We start from the raw sequence: 19073 nt of genomic DNA on the forward strand, positions 1-19073 counted from the left end.
TAAAAAAATGTTTTCCTATGAAAAGGTTTTCTTATAATTAAAAAAAAAATTCTCAGGATCTTGAATGCTGAGCCAAGGCCTGTCCCAAGATCCCCTCTCCCCCTCCAGCCCTGGCAGGGTTCTGACAACATCACTAGGCCTTGCCAGGTCCCCATTCTCAACACGGACGGGTCATTTGGGCCAGGTTTTTTCCTTGCTGCCTTTGTGGGGGCGGGGGGAGTGTGTGCTTCATGTTTAAATCTCGTTGCCTTGTTTGGCGGCAACCAAACAGATCAGGTAGTAACTGAGGGACCCAAACGTGAGCGCAGAGTACGGTGATCCCTGGTGAACACAGACCAAACACGGGGCTGCCGAGGGCTGAAGAGGGAGGAGGGACCTAAACACTGGGCTCGGGACTCCCATCCAGTGCTCAAGGTCTGCTGGGAGGGAGAACCACTGGCCAGCGGAAAGGGCACAGTGAGGGCCGGTGGACAGTCTCGGCACGTTTCCTCTCCTTGCGGGTCCATTACCTTTCACAAAGAAATGTTAACTATCAAACGAGTCCGTTAACTGTGCCGCAGAGGGTGAAACCATCCAGTTAGCATATACACTATCATTTGCATATCGTGGACACCCAGTGTTAGTGCCATCGGCTCTCGTGAGTGGTACAGGACTCTCTTCAGGCCAGTTCGGGTCTGACATGCCTAAAAACGAAAACAGATCATTTGTTCTGCACTGAAGAACCAAATTTCATGTGCAGACAGTAAGGCCTTGGCAAAACTCCCTTTGAGGTTCAAACCAAACTTCTGGATTCTGTGCCAATTACAGGAACGGTTTCATGCTCCAGGTTTCCAAAGCACGTATTGGGGGAAATATCACGAGCTCTCTTGGTAACTGTAACTTGACAGAAACTCCCAATTTTGACTTTTATAAGCTTCAGACTCTCAACTCTGGTATCTTTTTGTTGACCTGCTTAACTCTCTGTCTAAGGCACCATAAAGCATCTGCTTATGGCTGTCCTCAACGGCTTACTGCAGGGGGCAGCTTCCATAAAAAGCTCTCTGACCTAGGAAGCCTACTATTTTCCACCCAAGTCTACCCTGGAGGAGAGGATCTTCCAGATCAAGGGTGCACACGGGTGAGTCCCACAGCGGCGACAGGAAATGGCATATAGCACGAGACCCAAAGCCAGCAAGGAACCCAGTGACTCAGGAGGCATGCAAAAGGAACAGTCCCAGCTGAAGAGTGCTTGAAACGCCAAGATTTCAAAAAACAATCAATGATGAGGTTAGAAAACAGAAAAAATTTTCAAGTATTTAATTGAAGACAAAAGAAGGAGTTTTGGCAAGAACCGTATTTACTGTCCATTGCAAGACCACAGCACCACGGACTACGTTCTCTCAGAAAGCATTTGCTCTAGCTTTTAGCACTGACTGCGTAAGTGACCACCGTCAGGACAGTGTGTAACACAAAGGATGTGAAAACAGCTGCCTGCGTGTGACCTCCCGGCTCTGGGCACGTGGCTGGGCACCCAGCACCGAGAGGCCCCCGGAGCTGCCTGCCCGCCCAGACGGGGTCCGGGGACCACTGGCTGTGCCCTCAGCGCAGGCAGGTGGTGCTGGCTCCTCCTTTCTAAATCAGATGCCTCCCCAGACTGGGTAAGTGTATTCCAGTAGTTAAATTAGAAGTACTACGACTTGCTACCCGCCCCAGAAATGACATCATCATCTCTCCACATCCCCTGAGTGTTCTGCCCTGCTCACTTCCTTTTTCATTTTAAATTGCGGGGCAGTATAGTAATTACACTTATTTTCACATCCTTTAAAAAAAACATAGTTGCAAAAATGCCTGAATGTAAACGGATGCAAAATCAGACATTACAAATAAAAAGGTTCAGAGTGGACTTTGGTTTCATTCAGACCAGAAAGACTCTTAAAAAGCATTCCAGAGAGTAAGGATAGTGCAGAGAGGAACAATGTTGCTAGAATCGAGTAAATGCATGTGAAATTCTACCATAGAGTTTGTTTTCAATCCACGTGGAGGGGAGGGTTCGAGGGAGGGGAGCATTATTACAGTCCACCAGGGGCATCTCCTCTTCCGAGAGGCCATCGTCATAAAGCAGGGAGTCGGATGGGGTGGACGCGGCCAGATCCAAGTAGTCCTAGAACAGAAAGATGGCTGGTCACCACTCCCCAACGTGGGCCACTGCTGGACTCCTGGGCAGAAGTCCTGGCCATGTCCCATTCCACACCAGCGACTGGTTTCTCCAAGGGACCTGAGCCCCTTACCAGACTGCCAACATTGAGGTCCTCCAGCCCCTGCATTGCCTGGCCTGTTCCTCATTGCTCCCCCCTAGAAAGTCATCTCCTTGGGGGCAGAAATGTCCTCCTTCACTGTTTGGGTCCCATCTCTGCAGCACTGGGCACCATGCCCAGCACTAGGAACCGGCCTGTTTATAAACCCTAGGCTCTGGGAGAGCTCCCTTCAGCCCCATTGCTCATGCGGAAGTGCCAAGATCATTGCCCATCTGCATCCCCTGCCTGCCCCTCAGCCCTGCGCTAGGAAGGCGTCCTTGGCATCAGCTGTGCTTGTTTAGGGTGACCCTGCATTACAGGATTTGGAGGCTCTGCCCAAACGATACACTTTACTACAAATGGCCTAGACCATGCATCTTGCTTTTCCTGTTTCCCGTTTCCAGGGATTACAACTGTTGGTAAATGTACACATGAGGACGAAGCAGTCTATGTAAGCACCACGAGGGCAGGGTCTGTGCCTGCCTGTTGACTTGCATTTCCACGATGTAAGATAGATACGGGCACAGCAACTGCTCAGTAACTGTTAGTTCAGACTTTGCTGACTTCCTGGTCCTCCAGAGCTGTCACCTGGAGGCACACCAGCCGAATCTCGCCTCCCAGGTCTGGTTTGTTGGGCCCACACTGGGCTTTTAAAAATATAAATGAGTTGCTGACATTAAAAACTGGGAAACTTAACCTAAAAAAAATCTCCTAAAATTTGGAAGACCTGACACACTGGAATTCATTTTCCTATAGGTCACATGTGCCTACAACAAGGGGTCCCTCAGAGGGCTGGTGTGCTCTTCCCTACTCACCCTCCCCCCCAGCCAGGCCCCTCAGAACATCTGAATTTAGGACACTCAGGTCAACTTTTACCTGTGATTTTGTTTGGCTTTGAAATATATCCCCCATACACCTGTCTTCTGAGAGCTCTTCCCAAGTGTCAAGCTAAAAATCTTGGTATCTTCATGATTTGAAAAGAAGCCTAAGGGCCTGGTGCCCTTGAGGGCCAGCACCCCATCTCACCCTGCACAGCCTCGCTCTGCCCAGGCACAGGGCCCTCCGTGGACCTGGACTGGGGCTGGGAACCACCCCTCCCCACCACATGCCCCCTGCCCCGCCCAGCCTGCTGGCGCCTGCACTGGGAACCGCGCCAGACACTCACTCTCCTCTTCACCATCATCTTCTCCAGGTCTTTGCTGATGTCGGCAAACACTGGCCTCTTGTCTGGCTCCTGCTTCCAGCACTGCAGCATCAGGCTGTACCTGGTGGGAAGTGCAGACAGGAGGCTATGACCCAGCAAGAACCACGCTGTCACGGCCACCACACCCAGCACAGTGCCAGGGGCCTGGGGGGCTCTGTTCTCAAACCCCAAAGCAGTCTCTGCATCACTGACATCCTCCTCTGAGCTGGGCCAGGATCTGAGGGCTCATCGGGGGCTCAGGGTGCCCAGTATTATAAGCTTCCCTTCCCTTGAGAGAGATTTGTTTTCAAGTCCCTTCAGGGACACTGGTAAACAGCTAACAAGATGCCGCGCCCACTATGACGACTGAGTGGGAGATGCCAGTCCTTACAGCTCTTAGGAAGGATGAACTAGGTGTGGAAACACACAAAACGTGTGCCAATCACACCTCTGTCTTACACCTTTATCACCCCCTCACTTCTGCCAGGCCCCGCTCGGCCGCGAGGCCTCCAGGACTGCCGTGTGCGGAGCGCTGGGCCGGCTGGCCGCCAGCTCAGGCTGCCAGGGAGGTGGCGCCACTCACCCTTTGAGCCCCGCGCCAGGCACATGGTAGGCGCACAAAGACTTTGTGGGATAAATGGACGGGCATGTGTCTGCACGCAGACAACCCCTTTCTCATGTGACCTCCACCTGTCCTCCGAGAATCACCCGAGAACCTCCGCGTGCGAAGGCTGCGCCCTTGGGCTGAAGTCTGGGCTCTGCCTGCCTACCCTTTGCCTGCCTCTGCACCCCCACTTGGGCACGCCCCAATATGTGCTCCATGGGCCTGACTGAATTATCTGCCCCTCTGCAAGTGACCAACAGGCACAGGTCTCTGGCCTTGGGCTCAGCTGCTCTGAGTCTGAAGTGCCGGCTCATCCTTCCCACGACTGTGCCTGCGCTCCGCTTCCCTCATCCTGTAGGTCCCCCCAGGAAGTCCACCCAGCCCCCGGGGGAGTTGGATCCTCAGCATCCGCCGCCATGCCCGAGAGTGGTTCTGTGACTTCTAACTGGTCATGCTCTGCCCTGGCACTGCCCACTCCCAGCTCACCGCAGATTGGCACCCAGGGCTGCTCAGGAGCCAGAGGGAAGAAGCGCACGTGCCCCGCCCCCAAACCCGGGCCAAAGCAACGCATGCTCACATCTCCTCGCTGCAGTTGTCGGGCCTCTCCATCCGGTAGCCTGTCTTCAGAAGGTTGAAGAGCCGCTCAGGAGGAATCCCGGGGTAGGGGTTGCCCCCCAGGGTCACAATCTCCCATAGCAGGACACCAAAGGACCACCTATGGGGAGCAAGACAACCAGTGAGTGGCCACCCCAGGCCTGTAGCGCCCTCCAGGAAACTCAGGCATCCAAACCCCCAGCAGCTGCTGACCCACCAGCCCAGAGCCCCCACTGTCACCTACAGAGAGCTGGTCTCAGCCTGGGGCCCCCTGCACCAATGGATGCAGGATGAGGTGGGGAGAGCCACCTGGCTGCCCTGCCCCTGCCCCGTGAGGCCTCCCAGCTCAGCCCTCACACCCACAGGGGGCACTGGGCAGGCCAAGGCAGGGGATCAGTGAGGTATCAGAGGTGGCCCAGAGCAGCCCAGCAAGTGCAGCAAAATGCAGGCTGGACCCCGGCCACAGGCCCAGGTTCCTGGCACATTTCCTCCACCTTCTGTATGCTCAGAAATGTCCATAAAGTCTTAGAAGAAAAAAAGCACTGCTTTCGAAAAAATACTTAACTGTGAGGGAAAATTTACTGTGAAGTTGGAACAAAATCATATCACAAAATAACATCGTCACATGAGCCCGCTTCCAGTGATGAAAAGCAAACACCTGCTTCCCACGGAAACCATGAGAAGGTCATGCTTGTGAGGCCAGCAGTGGTTACTCGGGGGGGGGGGGGCAGGGTCCAAGTGGCTCTTAGTCTCTTCAGTATGCTTTACTTTGAATTTCCCAATTGTCAACTTCCACAATCAGAAAAGAGCTGTTTAAAACTGTAAGAATTGCCTCTTCACAGCCCACATTACTCAAGATGTGCACGTCTGTTAGTGGCAGGACACTTAGAAGAGACAAGTCTGCTGTGTTTTTGAAAACTACCAAGTCTGTAATTTGACCTGGAAGACTGAGTTTGGGTTCTGTCTTTAAGCAGTTTGGGGCACACCAGCTAGAACTTACTCTAGGCCATTCCCACCTATGGTGGGGACCAATCCCAGGCGCCCTGGCGGAGCCCAGTCCTGGTCAGGCCCAACGAAGGGGAGCTGCTGGGCTAGGCCTGTGTGTCACTAAGACTTCCACAGGAGGCAGGGGAGAGGAGGAGGGGAAGGGGGAAAGTGAGGGGGCTTTGCGGCCACTGCTCACCGCTCTCAGGATGTTACTTCAGCTTTCAGAACTACTGCCTGAGCCCTGGTCATCTGCCAAAGGAAGACACAAAGCTCCCTCGGGTTGGGGAGTCCCTGTGGATGGTTGGCACGAGCTGACAGGCACTCAGGGCCAGCGTTGTTACCCAGTTGAGCTGCCCAGACTGGTGTCATAGTCCCCTTCGCATGTAACCTGCACCCCAGGAAAGCAACACCCACACTTACACATCACTTTGGGTGGTGTAGATATGATCAAAAAGGGACTCAATTGCCATCCATTTGACTGGAATCCGGCCCTAAGGAGGGAGTGAAAGATGGGCATTAATGTTGCTCGGACACCCTGGGAACTGGAGGAGGGGAGTGTGGAGGAGGCTGTGGCCCTGTCCCAGGTGCTTCCAGCTGAGTAATGACACTCAGAATGCTCCTGGGTAAGGAACTGGTAGCTCAGCTTCGGAGGGGCCAGAGATCCAGCCTGGCCCTCCCAGGCATGGCTGAGATGCCAGAGGGAGTCAGCTGGCCTGCCCATAGATACACAGGGCTTGTTTGTCATGCACCACATTCCTGCTGAGAGGGAACCCGAGGAATTGATACCAAGCCCAAGCTAGGTCCTCTACGGCCACATCTGCGGAGCTCTGGGGTACCCTGGGTGGTGCTGCCCAACTAGTGGGTCAAGAACACCATCTAACAAGATCTACCCTGATTTCTGAGGGCGAATGCCTTTGGGAAACCAGCATTTCTATCTTGGAGACTTCTGATGTAAACTAATATGCTAACAGCTCTTCTGAGAAGCTCTGAGAGAAGAAACCTGTTTATGTGCTGGTTTTCCCTCTTATTTTATGCCAGGGCCCTTTCAGCATCCTCTGGAGAGTGCCCCACACTGCAGAGGTGCTAAGGTCAGACCTAATAAGCCCTTTCAATGCAACTTCAAAAATTTTATTTTTCAATCACAGTTGACATTCAATATTATATTAGTTTCAGGTGTACAGCACAGTGGTTAGACATTTATATACCTTACAAAGTGATCCTCGTGGTAAGTCTAGTCCCCATCTGACACCACACAATTATTACAATATTATTGAGTATATTCCCTATGCTGTACTTTACATCCCTGTAACTATTTTGTAAGCACCAATTTGTACTTCTTAATCCCTTCATCTTTTTCATCCAGCCCCCAAACCCCCTCCCATCTAGCAATCATTAGGGTGTTCTCTCTAAGTTTGCTTCTGTCTTGCTCATTAGTTTATTTTATTGTTTTGGATTCTACATATAAGTGAAATCATATGGCATTTATCTTTCTCTGTTCAACCGATTTCACTTTCCTCAATGCTCTCTAGGTCCATCCATGTTGTTGCAAGTGGTAAGACTTCATTCTTTTTTGTGGCCAAGTAATATTCCATTGCATATATGTACCACCTCATCTTTACCCATTCATCTTTTGATTGGAGCATTTAATCCATTTACATTTAAAGTAATTATTGACAGGTACATAGTTATAGCCGTTTTATTGTTTTCTGTTTTTACTTTTCCATTCCTTTCTTATTTTCTTGCTCTCTTCCCTTGTATGTTGATGACTTTCTGTAGTGTTATATTTGTGTTCCTTTTTATTTCTTGTGTTTCTCTTGTAGATTTCTGGTTTGTGGTTACTCTGTGCTTCACATATACCAAGCTATGTTTATAGTAGTCTATTTTAAGCTGATGGCTGCTTAAGTCTGAACACATTCTATAATCACTACTATTATTAATCACCTCCTCTGTATATTTATGTTTTTGTCATTATTTTTTACTTCATTTGTGTGTATCCTTTAATTTACTGTTGTAATTACATATGATCTTGCTACTTTTGCTTTCTAACCCTTCTAATAGTTTTAGTGTTGGCTGATCCACTGCTCTTAGCATGTGTTTGCCTTTGTCAGTGAGATTCTTTTGAGACATTTTCTGATTCATATTTTTTATTTCCTTCTTATTCTTGAAGAAGTCCCTATAACATTTCTTGTAATAGCGGTTTGGTGGTAATAAACTCCCTCAGCTTTATCTTGTCTGAGAAGTTTTTTATCTCCTTTGATTTTAAATGAGAGCTTGGCTGGGTAGGGTAGTCTTGGCTGTAGGTCTAGGTCCTTGCCTTTCATCACTCTGAATATTTTGTACCACTCCCTTCTGGCCTGAAATGTTTCTGTTGAGAAATCAGCTGACAAGTCTATGGGAGCTCCCTTGTAGGTAAATAACTGCTTTTCTGTTACTGTTTTTAAGATTCTCTCTGTCTTTAATCTCTGGCATTTTAATTATGATGTGTCATGGTGTGGACCTCTTTGTATTTATCTTGTTTGGGACTCTCTGCACTTCCTGGACTTGTGTTCCTTCACCAGGTTAGGGAATATTTCAGTAATTATTTCTTCAAATAGATTCAATCTCTTGCTCTCTCTCTCCTCCTTCTGGTACCACTATGATGTGGATGTTGTTATGCTTGATGTTGTCCCAGAGGTCCCATCCCATTAACTATCCTTTTTTTGGATTCTTTTTCTTCTGCTCTAATTGGGTGCTTTGCTACCTTGTCTTCCAAATTGCTAATTCAATCCTCTGCTACATCTAATCTGCTGTTGATTTCAGCTAATGCATTCATTTCAGTTATTGTATTCTTCATTTCTGACTGGCTTTTTATGGTTTCTATTTCCTTTTTTATATTTCCTATCTCTTTGTTGAAGTTCTCACTGAGATCATCTATTCTTCCCTGAAGTTTATTGAGCATCCTTTACACCAGTGTTTTGAACTCTGCATCTGGTAGATTGCTTCCCTCCAATTCATTTAGTTTTGGTTCTGGAGTTTTGTACTGTTATTTCATTTGGGACGTTTCTTTGTCTCATTTTAGCTGCCTCCCTGTGTTGGTTTCTATGTATTAGGTAGATTTGCAATGTCTCCCAGTCTTGGCAGAGTGGCCTTATGTAGTAGGTGTCCTATGAGGCACAGCGGTGCAATCTCCATTTCCTTGAACTGGATGCTCTCGGGTGTCCCTTGTGTGGACTGTGTGCCCTCCTGTTGTAGTTGAGCTTTGATAGCCATTGGAATGTCAGTGGGTGGTGCTGACTCTCATACTGACTGGTTATGAAGACTGGCAGGGACTACAGAAGGCAAGTTGCTGTGTGTGGGCTGACCTCATGAGTGAGATTAGCTGTAGCAGGGCTCAGATATCTGCCACTTCCATCCTTTGGGTGTGATGTTTGTAGTGCTAATTGGGTGGTGTTCTGGTGTTATCTGAAGCCAGCCACCAGATGTATTGGTTTTGGGGACTCTTGGGAGGGTCTCCAGTGCAGGCCAACTTCAGCTGCTGCCTGTGTGTGGCCCAAGGCTACCTGGTATGAGTCACAAAGCGGTATTTGGTTGGTAGCTGCCTGTTATGGGCTTGGTGGTGCCTGGAAGTGGTTATGCTGTGAACCATGGCTGGTTGCCACTACTGCCAGGCTTGGGGATGCTTAGAAAGAGGTACAGGACACACCGAAGCCAGACACTTCTTGTTTGGGGTTTATGGAGCTTGGAGAAATTTTTAGAAAATTCCACAGTGTGAGCCCAGGCTAGCACCTTGTGTGGATTAGCTTCTGAAAGAGGTTCGGGCCAGGCAGGGTGTAAGAGAATCGTCAGGGCGAGGTGGGAACCATGTTAGCCTGGTTAATGGAGATTCAAGGCTTTGTGCCCAGCTGCACTTGTAGGCTGGACTGGAGGAGGGCTCAACAAAGCAACAATGGTACCTGTAGGCATTTAGTTCCAGGAGAGAGATGCCCCTCCAGCCTTTGCCCCAAAGCCAGATAATTCAGTTCCTCCCTTTGTCCCTGGTACTTTTTGAGCTGCTGTCCTTTTGTTGGAGCTTAGGGAGTGTGTTTGTGACCAAGTGAGTCTGTGCTTGGGCCCTTCAAGAGGATGCCTGGATCTACAGCAGCCCTCCCTCTCAGCTGGACAGAATCCCCACTGATTTTCACAGCCAGCTGTTGTGGGGATTCCTCTTTCCAGAACTGGTGATCTGGGCTGGGGAGCCTGGTGCAAGGCTGGGACCCCTCACTCCTCAGCAGGGACCTCTGCAGCTGAGATATTCTTCCTGAGTCTTAACTGCCACATAGGTGTGGGACACATCTCTGCACCTTCTACCAGTCTCAACAGAGGTACCATGGCTACTTCTTTACATCTCTGGTTATAGCTCTGTTCATCAGCTAGTCTTCAGGTGATTGTGAAGGATGGTTGTTCTATAATTTAGTTGTAATGCTCGTGTGGTAGTGGGAGGAGGCAAGCAGAATTTATGTGCCATCTTGACCACAGATGTCCCAAATACAACTTGATAAATAACTTTTCAGTAGGTAAGTCTTTAGGCACCAATCAATTAAAAATTGTGTGCACTGGACTTTAATGTAGTATTTACAGTAATTCCTTTTTCTTTAAAGCGTTCTTTAGGATTCATGTCCCTAGTGCAGTGTGACTGTTTCTGGGGCACGCGTCTGGAATGCTGCCAGCAGCCTGTGCTCTCCAGTGCCCTGTGTTTGAACCCCCTGTGTTTCTCTGCTCTGTGACACAGGCCTTCTTGGAGGATTGTGTGACAACAGGAAGGCCCTGTCCACATCCCTCCACAGGGTGGGGAGTAGCTCCTCTCCACTTCCCCTCTGACAGTACTGAGATGCGCTGCCACAATGGAAACCCCAGAAAAAACGAAATACCGTCCTCACAGCCTGTGGCCACACAGGGCTTCTCCCCGCCCCTCAGAGCAAAGCTGAAGTGTATGCAGTTGCTTCTGGTGCTATTTTTCTGAGCAGCATCTGTCCTGCATGTCAGGTCAGCTGTGACTCCTGAATGGCCTGGGAGCTGGCTGTGCCTGTCTGTCAGAAGGAGGCTGCAGGAGGGGCCTCAACAGGCAGCAGCCCTAAGAGGCCAAGACAAATGCCACAGGAAGCTGGACAATGCCAGGAATCAGATTTCCCCAGAGGGGCCCCAACCACCTACTTCAGAGATTCGGAGAACCATTTCAAGAACCCCATGCTGAATCTCTGGGCCCGTCTCCAGGGTCCTCTTGTGCCTTCCAAACTCACCCAGGCTCCTGTCCCAGAGGAGCCTCCACTTGTAACATGCTTCATTCCTTCCTACAAAGAACGGTCACTTCACTCTCCTCTGGGCAAAAAGCTAAATTACACAGAAAGGAAACGGTGACCTGCATTCTGTGGGAAGGAGAGGGACGCTGCAGAGGAGAGGATGGCTCTCTCCTCAGCATCAGGTGGCCTTCACAAGTGATAGTGACTGAAAGCAAGGGAAGCTTCGGGCCCAGCTCTCCAGCGGCCGGCTCTGAAAGGGCGGGTGTGGTCCTTAGGAAGAGACGAAGGACTCGGGGTTCAGTCCTGAACTGGGTCTCTAGAGACGCAAGATCAGGGAGGATTTGGGGATGATGGCTCGAAGCTCATACCCTAAAAGCCACTTTATTCTCTCCAGGCATGGTAGGGGATCTGCCGCCACCCTGACTGCTGTCCCCACCCAGCCCGGGGTCCCCGGCCAGCACCCGGGACCTGTACCTTGCTCCTCTTCACGTAGGAATCCTCTTCATACACATCCCGGGACAGCCCAAAATCTGAAATCTTCATCTTCCGCCCCTCGGCTACCAGGACATTTCTGGCTGCTAAGTCCCGATGGACAAGCTGCAGGGAAGATATAGCAGGGACCCCTAAAACCACGGCCCATCGCCGGCGGCGGGGGGCCGGGCCGGGGCGGCACACACCTTCATCTCAGCCAGGTACCGCATCCCCCGCGAGATCTGCCAGGCGAAGGAGATGAGGTCGCCCATGGTCAGCGCCCGCTCGTCGGGGTTGTCCAGGTAGCTGGAGTTGCGGCTGCCTCTGCTGCCTACGTAGCCGGGGCCCGCCTTGCGGCTCTCTCGCAGGAAGCCCCGAAGGGAGCCGTACTTGGCATACTCCACGATGAGGAGAAGGGGCCCTGGGGCAGAGCGGAGCTGTGAGCCGACTGCCTGCCAGCCCTGGGCAGGCAAAAGTCAAGCCAGCTCTGGGTGCCTCACAGGGCATGGGAAGGAGGGGGTGCAGGGTTCCTCAGGGCAGCGAGGCACCCTACCAGTAAGCAGGCAAATGGACACGGCCCTGCTCTGGGGGGCAAGTGCCTGGGTTCCGGGCAGCTCCAGGACTTAAGTCCCAGCTCATTCTCACATCGCTGCGCCCCCGACCCCGTAAGGCCGTGCTGAAGCCGCTGCCCGGTCGTTGCACATGACCTTATCCCAGGGTGCCCAAGGCGGGCGGCTACTGCACTCCACGCTTCCCGGGGATGCACACCCTGGTTCCTCGGATGTCAGGCCTTTCGGCATCCCTGGTCCTGCCACAGCATGGCCTGGGAATGGCTGACGGATGCAAGGGGTCTGGATCCCACACGGCCCCCTGCTTTCTGCTCCTGCCTGCTCTCAGCAGCTCTGCGCTAAGGCCCTGCCCTAGGCCCAGGCCTGAGTTCTGCTGGTGCTGACCAGTATCCCTGCTGCCCTCTCCCTGCTGGCTCCCTGTCCCCTCACACCCCCAACACACACACACACACACACACAGTGAGAGGCCCCTGGTAGCTGGTCTCTTGTGTCCTTATGCGAGAAATGGTGACAATGCCTTTGTCATGCAGGGCTGGGGTCACCTGGAGATCATAGCATGTCTAGTCCCCAGTGGTGCCTAGGAGGCACCATCCAGTTCCTTGCCCAGGGGCTCTGCCTGGAGCAGGGTGCTAACAACAACCAGAATGTTCCCAGAGACCTCTGGGCAGTCCCAGCAGGCCTGGGGCACCCAGAGCCGTGGCCTCACGCAAGCACTCCTGCGGCAGCCCCTGACAGCCTGCTCACTGACACAGGAGGCTCTAGCAGGGGCCAGAGCCAGAGACCATGCTTCCCGGGAGACAGGGAACAGGGGCCAGAGAAGGAGAGGATGGGGAATGGGAAGGAAGGAGAGCAAAGTGCCCAGGGCTCCTGGCCTATGCCCAGCAGCTGCTGTCCTGTGGCCGGCCTCACCATCCTGGCTGCAGGCGCCATACAGCTTGATGACGTTGGGGTGGTTGACCTGCTTCAGGAGGTTGAATTCTGACAGGAGGTCCCGCAGCTCATTTGGGGAGGCGTTCTCTGAAACACATGTAGACACAGAAGGCTGCAAATCCATCCCTCTGGAAGCCCCTCTGTGACCACGCAGGGTCGCGTTAACCCACAGCTGGGTTCTGCAGAGACCTGTTACCTCCTCCTCAGACACCCTCCCTGAGGATCCCACAGCTTGCGGCTAGGATTCAGAGATCTCTCATGAATCCTTCTGAAAAAGCAAGGGGACTCCCTGATGTCCCCACACACCCAATGACCAAGCACTCAACAGTTGGGGCAAGACCCTGGAGGAAGGTAAAGACCCCTCCTGTGAAAGGAGGACATGCATCCTGAGAGTGGATGCAGCTTGGTTTGGGCCTGGTGTGGAGGTATTTTGAATCAGAAACTGGCTAAACAGTCCTCCTGGGTCAGCACCCCATAGCCCATTGCCCGGCTGTGCCATGCCACTGCCTGTGGCTGCAGGCTAGTCTGAAAGCAAGAGACGGGGCATTAGGAATCAGGACCCCCGTACCACACATGGGAGGCCCTAGGCTGGCCTCACTGTGCCCACTTAGGGCGTGGGCTCTCTCAGGTAAGGGGCGGCCCAGTCTGGGGGCCTGAGGAAGCATCCAGAAGCATTGTATGTGTAGTCCCTGACTGCTGCACTAGAACTCTGCGTGTGCCAGCCAACTTTTGCCCCCATACTGCCGCTGGGACCCTGATCAATCCACTTGGGTCAGAGCCGAGCCATGGCAGAGGGCCATCTGCCTAGTCTCTGCCAAGAAACATGAATGTGTGTGTGTACACGCATGCGTGTGCCCATCCTGAGCCAAACTTGTGGCACAACTCGTCACTCATGGCAAGACTGAGGACCTGGGGATAGGGTTAGTCCTCTCAAGTGGTCTCTTCACCAGATGCCAGCAGGCACTAAGCCAAGAGGAATGAATGGGGCAGAGTGAGGTGGGAAGAGCTAGCAGTTCAAAACCAAAAGGGCTTTAAAATTTTTTAAAAACTCAGGTCTTTACCCAACATTGGTATAGAAGCTACACCACTCTAGAACCTTCCGAAGGAGGCAAGTTCTCACCCTGCTTCTCCAGGAACCACGACCCAGGTCATCTATGATGGGTGGGGGTCCCCAGATCGCAACCACTCAAGAACAACCATGGGAGGCTCTTGAGAAGGTACCAGGACAGCCACCAACATGCTGCCTGTCAATGGCTTCATCTACTCCTTGGGGCTCCCGCCAGGGTGCACGGCAGAGCCACCTGTGTGTGCGGCCTGGACAGGTACCTTTCAGCATCTTCACGGCCACGGTTGTGTACCCTGCTTTGCCTTTCAGCCGGAAGGCTGTTGCCTCGACCACTTTTCCAAATTCGCCTTCTCCCAGAGTTTTTCCAAGAACCAAGTTCTTTCGAGGGAACTCCCACTTTGGATCCTCCTACGTTGGGGTTGAAGGAAGGGAGAGAAGAGGTGAGGGGAGGAAGATGGTGAGGGTAAGAAAACAGGAGTGAGGCAAGACCCATGAACAAGCCTGGTGGACGGCTCCAGTGTGCAGAGAACTGGCTGATCTGAACCAGAAGGTGACAGTCGCCCATGTCCAGCTGGGCCCGGAGGTGCCATTCCATGGCAAGTCTCCACCAGGGCAAGTCCAGGCCTCCACCTGGACTCCCTCTGGATACCTGTACCTTGGCTGGTCCCTGATTCGCTGAACACGCTCTGGGCCAGCCTGGGCTTGTATCCCCGCCTCTCAGATGCGGTGTTCAGGGCTTACTCAGCACAACAGATGCTACGTGAGAACACAGCCTCTTCCCTGGCAGCCAGGTACAATCCCCTCAGCACTGCCTCAGCTTTGGACACCAGGCCCACCAAGCGCCGAATAGGCTGAGCCCAGGTCCTGGGGTGCCCTCTCCAAAGATATCCAGGAACCCCAAGAGGACTGAATCTGCAACAGTGGCAGAAGTTGTCTCCCAGCCCAGAACTCCCATCTATGGGTGGAAGTGTCCAGGGCAACTCCCTGCATGGCAGCCCCTGGACAGGTGCCACTGTGCTCCTGGGGAACCTCCCTCCACCCAGCGTGTGGAAGATGCTGCTCCTCCCATGGAGCTGGCGGTCGCCCTGAACCTGCGCACACCTGCTCCCCTCCACACATACCTTGCCTTCCTGCTGAAGCCTTGCCCACACACTCAGGGCCACTCTAGGATGCCTTCTCAGACCCCTGCCTGGCCTGTGCACTTGAATTTTGACTGGGGATGCTGGAACCTGTCCGGAACCTCCTTCCCCAAGTCTCCCTGCAGCTTGGCATAGATATGGCTTCTGGTGGCTGCTTACAGTGTACCCCTACCAGGCCCACACAGCCCATAGAGATGACACCCCTGGGAACTCGCTGCTCCTAAGTGAACAGAGCCATGTCCTTTGGTCTCTGGGTGCAGAGGGAGCCTCCTCCCAGTGCCATGGCCAGGGGAACCTTCCAGACAGCTCCAGGGGCATCCTGGTGTTGTCTCAGGTCCCCTAGGAACCCACAGTTAGGATCAGTTGATAACACTGTCATCATTGCCCTGGTGTCCTCACCTCCACAGTGCACTGAACATTCCACTAACTACACAGAGACAGTATTGAGTGTGTGTGGCTATCATCAATTTGACCCTTTTAAAAATATTAAGTACCATTCTCCCTGCTTTATACATGAGCAAACAGGCTGAGCGGTTGAATAGCATGTTTGAGACCTCAGAGCTGGTCAGTGTGGCCCTTTAGTCTCAGGCTGGGCTCTGGTCCCTCTGCATTCTGAGCAGGAGGTGATGTGGGCCAAGGTGGTGCATATCTACCAGCAAGAGCACCCATCAGCCCCACTCTCCCAGTGGACCTCACTGTAAACTACCAGGGTATGTAAAGGAATCATGTGACTCATCCCACAGGCCTACAGCCAAAGCTGAGATGCTACTGAGCCAGGGTTGAAGCCCCTCCACAGGCTGAGTGATTGGAGCTAGGAAAGCTGGGAGAGAGGCTGCAGTGGCCCCTGCAGCTGGGAATAGCCTCTATGGCCCCGACTCTCACTAAGGGGCAAGTACCTCTTGGGTGGCTCCTCCTATAAACACCAGCTACCTCCCAGGCCTGACTGGGGACTGCCAGGATGGCATGGTCCCTGGATGCTGAGCTTCCTCCTGGATGTCCACACGCCAAGCTCTCCCTTCCCAGACTCGTGGTGGGACTTCTGTTCCAACACACCCTCCACTCAGCACTTACCTTAGTCCCTCCCAGAATCTGAAGGGGCACCGCAGGCTGAGGGGAGGCCTGGTCAGTATGGGGGCTTTGAGGAGCACACGGTGACCACAGATCCAGGTCCTCCTACTGAGAAGAGGACTTGGAAACCTACCGGCTCTGGCTGGCACTCTGCCAGATGGTTAGTTACAGAGCCAAGGGGCCTGGCTCCTCCACAAGTGGCCCTCCATGCCAGAGAAGGACTCCCCTCCCTGCTGCTGCCACCTTGGCTGAGCCCTTGCCGGCTGCCATCTCTCACCTGGATGGGGACAGCACTCATCTCTGGGCTCCCACTTCTGCACCCACCCTGTAGGCTCAACAGAGCGTACTATGGAAATGAAAACAGACCATAGTCCTCCTTTGTTCAGCCCCCCAACATACAGGGGTCCCAGCCTCTGAGAAAAATCCACACTCCCCCTCAGGGCCCCCAAGCCCTTGGGCACCTGCAGGTATAGCATGGACTACCCTTATTGTATTCTCAGGGCCCCCAAGCCCTTGGGCACCTGCAGGTGTATCATGGACTACCCTTATTGTATTCTCAGGGCCGCCAAGCCCTTGGGCACCTGCAGGTATAGCATGGACTACCCTTATTGTATTCTCAGGGCCGCCAAGCCCTTGGGCACCTGCAGGTATAGCATGGACTACCCTTATTGTATTCTCAGGGCCGCCAAGCCCTTGGGCACCTGCAGGTATAGCATGGACTGCCCTCACCGTGTCCCCAGGGACCAAACCCCAGTCCATCTGAACAGCACCCATCGGTCTCCGCTGGCTAAACTGCCTCCGTGCTCTCTGCCCCACAGCCTTCTGCCCTCCCTGGAAGTCATTTCAGGAAGGGGGGGGTTTGCTGGACTGCTCCCGTATTAGCTGCTCGTGGGTTGCAGGACAGCCCTCTGTGCTCCTCCCCTCTGCAGCTCCCAGAGGCCAGCGCCCCCTGCAGGGCCTTGGGGGCCCCACCCAGAGCCTCACCGGGATCTTGAAGGCGTCCACAGACACCTGGTTCTCCATGGAGTCCAGTGAGGGCCGGCGGGCGCCGGATGAAGAGTAGCTGACCGGGAAGGCCTGCGCCGGCCGGCGGAAGGTCATCTCCGCGGAGGCGATGGGCGGCTTGTGGGCGTTCTTGTGGTAGCGGTGGATGCAGAAGGTGGAAAGCAGCACCGAGATGATGAAGGAGAAGAGCACAGCCGCCGCGATCACCATGCGGCAGAGCTCATCGCACAAGGGGTCTGTGGGCAGGGCGGCCATGAGGAACACGCTCCGGAGGGCCCCCAAATCCCAACAGGAGCCAGATAACCTGCCACACCCACAGCAGCTGGGAGGTGCTGGCAAGTGCTGCTGTGTGGAGGTGCGAGAACACCTGCCAGCACTCCAACAAGCACGACTGCATGCAGGTACTGTTAGAGACGCTTCCCTTATCTGGAGACTGTCATCACTCTCTCACAGAAGGAAAGAGAGAGGCACAGAGAGTGTCAGCAGCCTGCCCGAGGCCACACAGCAGAGGCAGGGCACCCGCCATGTCAGCCAGGACACTGTGCTGCAGTCAGCCGGCCCTGGAGGGCTGTGGGGACGTAACGCTCTTCCTCGGTGTTCCCAATGTCTTTTGTGCTTTTTTTAATAAAAAGTGAGGAGGAAAGGAAAGTGACTCATGACCTAGGGTCATTCAGTCCAGAAAAGTGTCTCTGGGCTCAGGCTGGAAAGCTCCCCATGTGCTCAGTGGGGCCTGCACTGCCCACCCACTTGCTGTCCCAGAAGAAGCACCTGGAGGCTCTGGCTGGGAGAGTGGGTCCCATTTGGACAGTGCCGGGGGCCCAGCCAAGGCCCTGCACGAGGACAATCCCAGCAGGCACTGAGTTATTTGGTGGAGGAACTGATTTTCCAGCCCAACCTTTGCGTTGAACTTTGGGCTATAAGGCACTATGTAGAGGCCCTGACCCAGCTCCCTGCCTGCAAAGATAGAGGAACAGAGGCCCAGAGGGAAGGAGGAGGGTCTCTGGGGTTTCAACTGCCTTCCTAAAAGTCTCTGGCTTGCAGGAACATAGGGGGAGCCCCGCCCACATGTGGCCCCGCCCCACTCACCCGGGCTGTCTTCTGGCTCACAGAAGCACTTCCTCTCCTCAGGGAAGCAGTTGCAGGTACCAAAGCCGGCTTTAATCCCCCAGCGCTCCCCAGGCTCATGCCCACCAACGATGCTGCCCCCTGGTGACAAAGGAAGCCCTCTCAGGGCCCTGGGTGACCTGACATGCCAGGACCACCCAGAGAGGAGTGTGGGAGGTCCCACTCTGCCTGCGGGGGGAGGGGGAGGGGGAGGGGGTGTGTGCGGGCGTGGGAGAGTGAGCTCAGAAGTCCAGGTCAACTGGACAGGCCTCAGCATGACCTGTCTCCAAGCCAATTACCTGGTCACAGTGGGCGGGAGAAGGAGCCCATAGGCTGCCCAGGGCCCTTGCCGAGGTCCACACATGGCTGCTTTTTAGAAGCAGAGGAGAGAAGGGGCAGCAGGGGTGACCAGCAGACTGGGGAGCAGGGAGCTGCACCCCTGTGAGTTGGCCAGGGTGACAGTGGAGTGTGGATCAGGGCACCAGGCTACCAGTTCTTTTGGGGGGGGGGGGTAGAGCTCTTCATTCAAATAAAATGCTAGACAACGGCTGGGCACGTAAAACTCAAGAACGAGGCTGGTCTGGCTGAAGTCCAGGTAGAAATCCAAGCTTCTCCCACCCACTACCCCACCTACCCGGGGCCCATCTCTGCTTAGGTTGACCGGGCAGGCCTAGCAGGTTGCTTACGGAGGCAGTCCTGGGGGCAGATGTTAGGATTGCTGCTCTCCACAGAATCACAGTGGCTGTCGGGGCAGGTCTTGATGCTGGGGGAGCAGGTGGAGAAGTTCCTGGAGATCCCTATAACACAGTGGGCGGGTCACTGCCA

The 19073-nt window shown here is 53.7% G+C and overlaps 1 protein-coding gene across 1 annotated transcript in view; it reads right to left on the bottom strand.

Annotated features, from left to right (window-relative positions):
- Positions 1 to 457: 457 nt before the first annotated feature.
- RET (ret proto-oncogene) overlaps positions 458 to 19073 on the bottom strand; it is a 52348-nt gene continuing 33732 nt past the window's right edge. The window contains 13 exon segments of the mRNA XM_081158217.1: positions 458 to 567; positions 570 to 683; positions 1993 to 2140; positions 3439 to 3538; positions 4638 to 4775; positions 6062 to 6132; positions 11371 to 11493; positions 11574 to 11788; positions 12846 to 12953; positions 14193 to 14340; positions 17124 to 17380; positions 18231 to 18350; positions 18935 to 19045. Coding sequence (XP_081014343.1) covers positions 533 to 567; positions 570 to 683; positions 1993 to 2140; positions 3439 to 3538; positions 4638 to 4775; positions 6062 to 6132; positions 11371 to 11493; positions 11574 to 11788; positions 12846 to 12953; positions 14193 to 14340; positions 17124 to 17380; positions 18231 to 18350; positions 18935 to 19045 — 1688 coding nt within the window. The 3' untranslated portion in view covers positions 458 to 532.

The sequence above is a fragment of the Miniopterus schreibersii genome (assembly GCF_964146895.1).
Source record: "Miniopterus schreibersii genome assembly, chromosome: 14".
Classification (NCBI taxonomy): domain Eukaryota; kingdom Metazoa; phylum Chordata; class Mammalia; order Chiroptera; family Miniopteridae; genus Miniopterus; species Miniopterus schreibersii.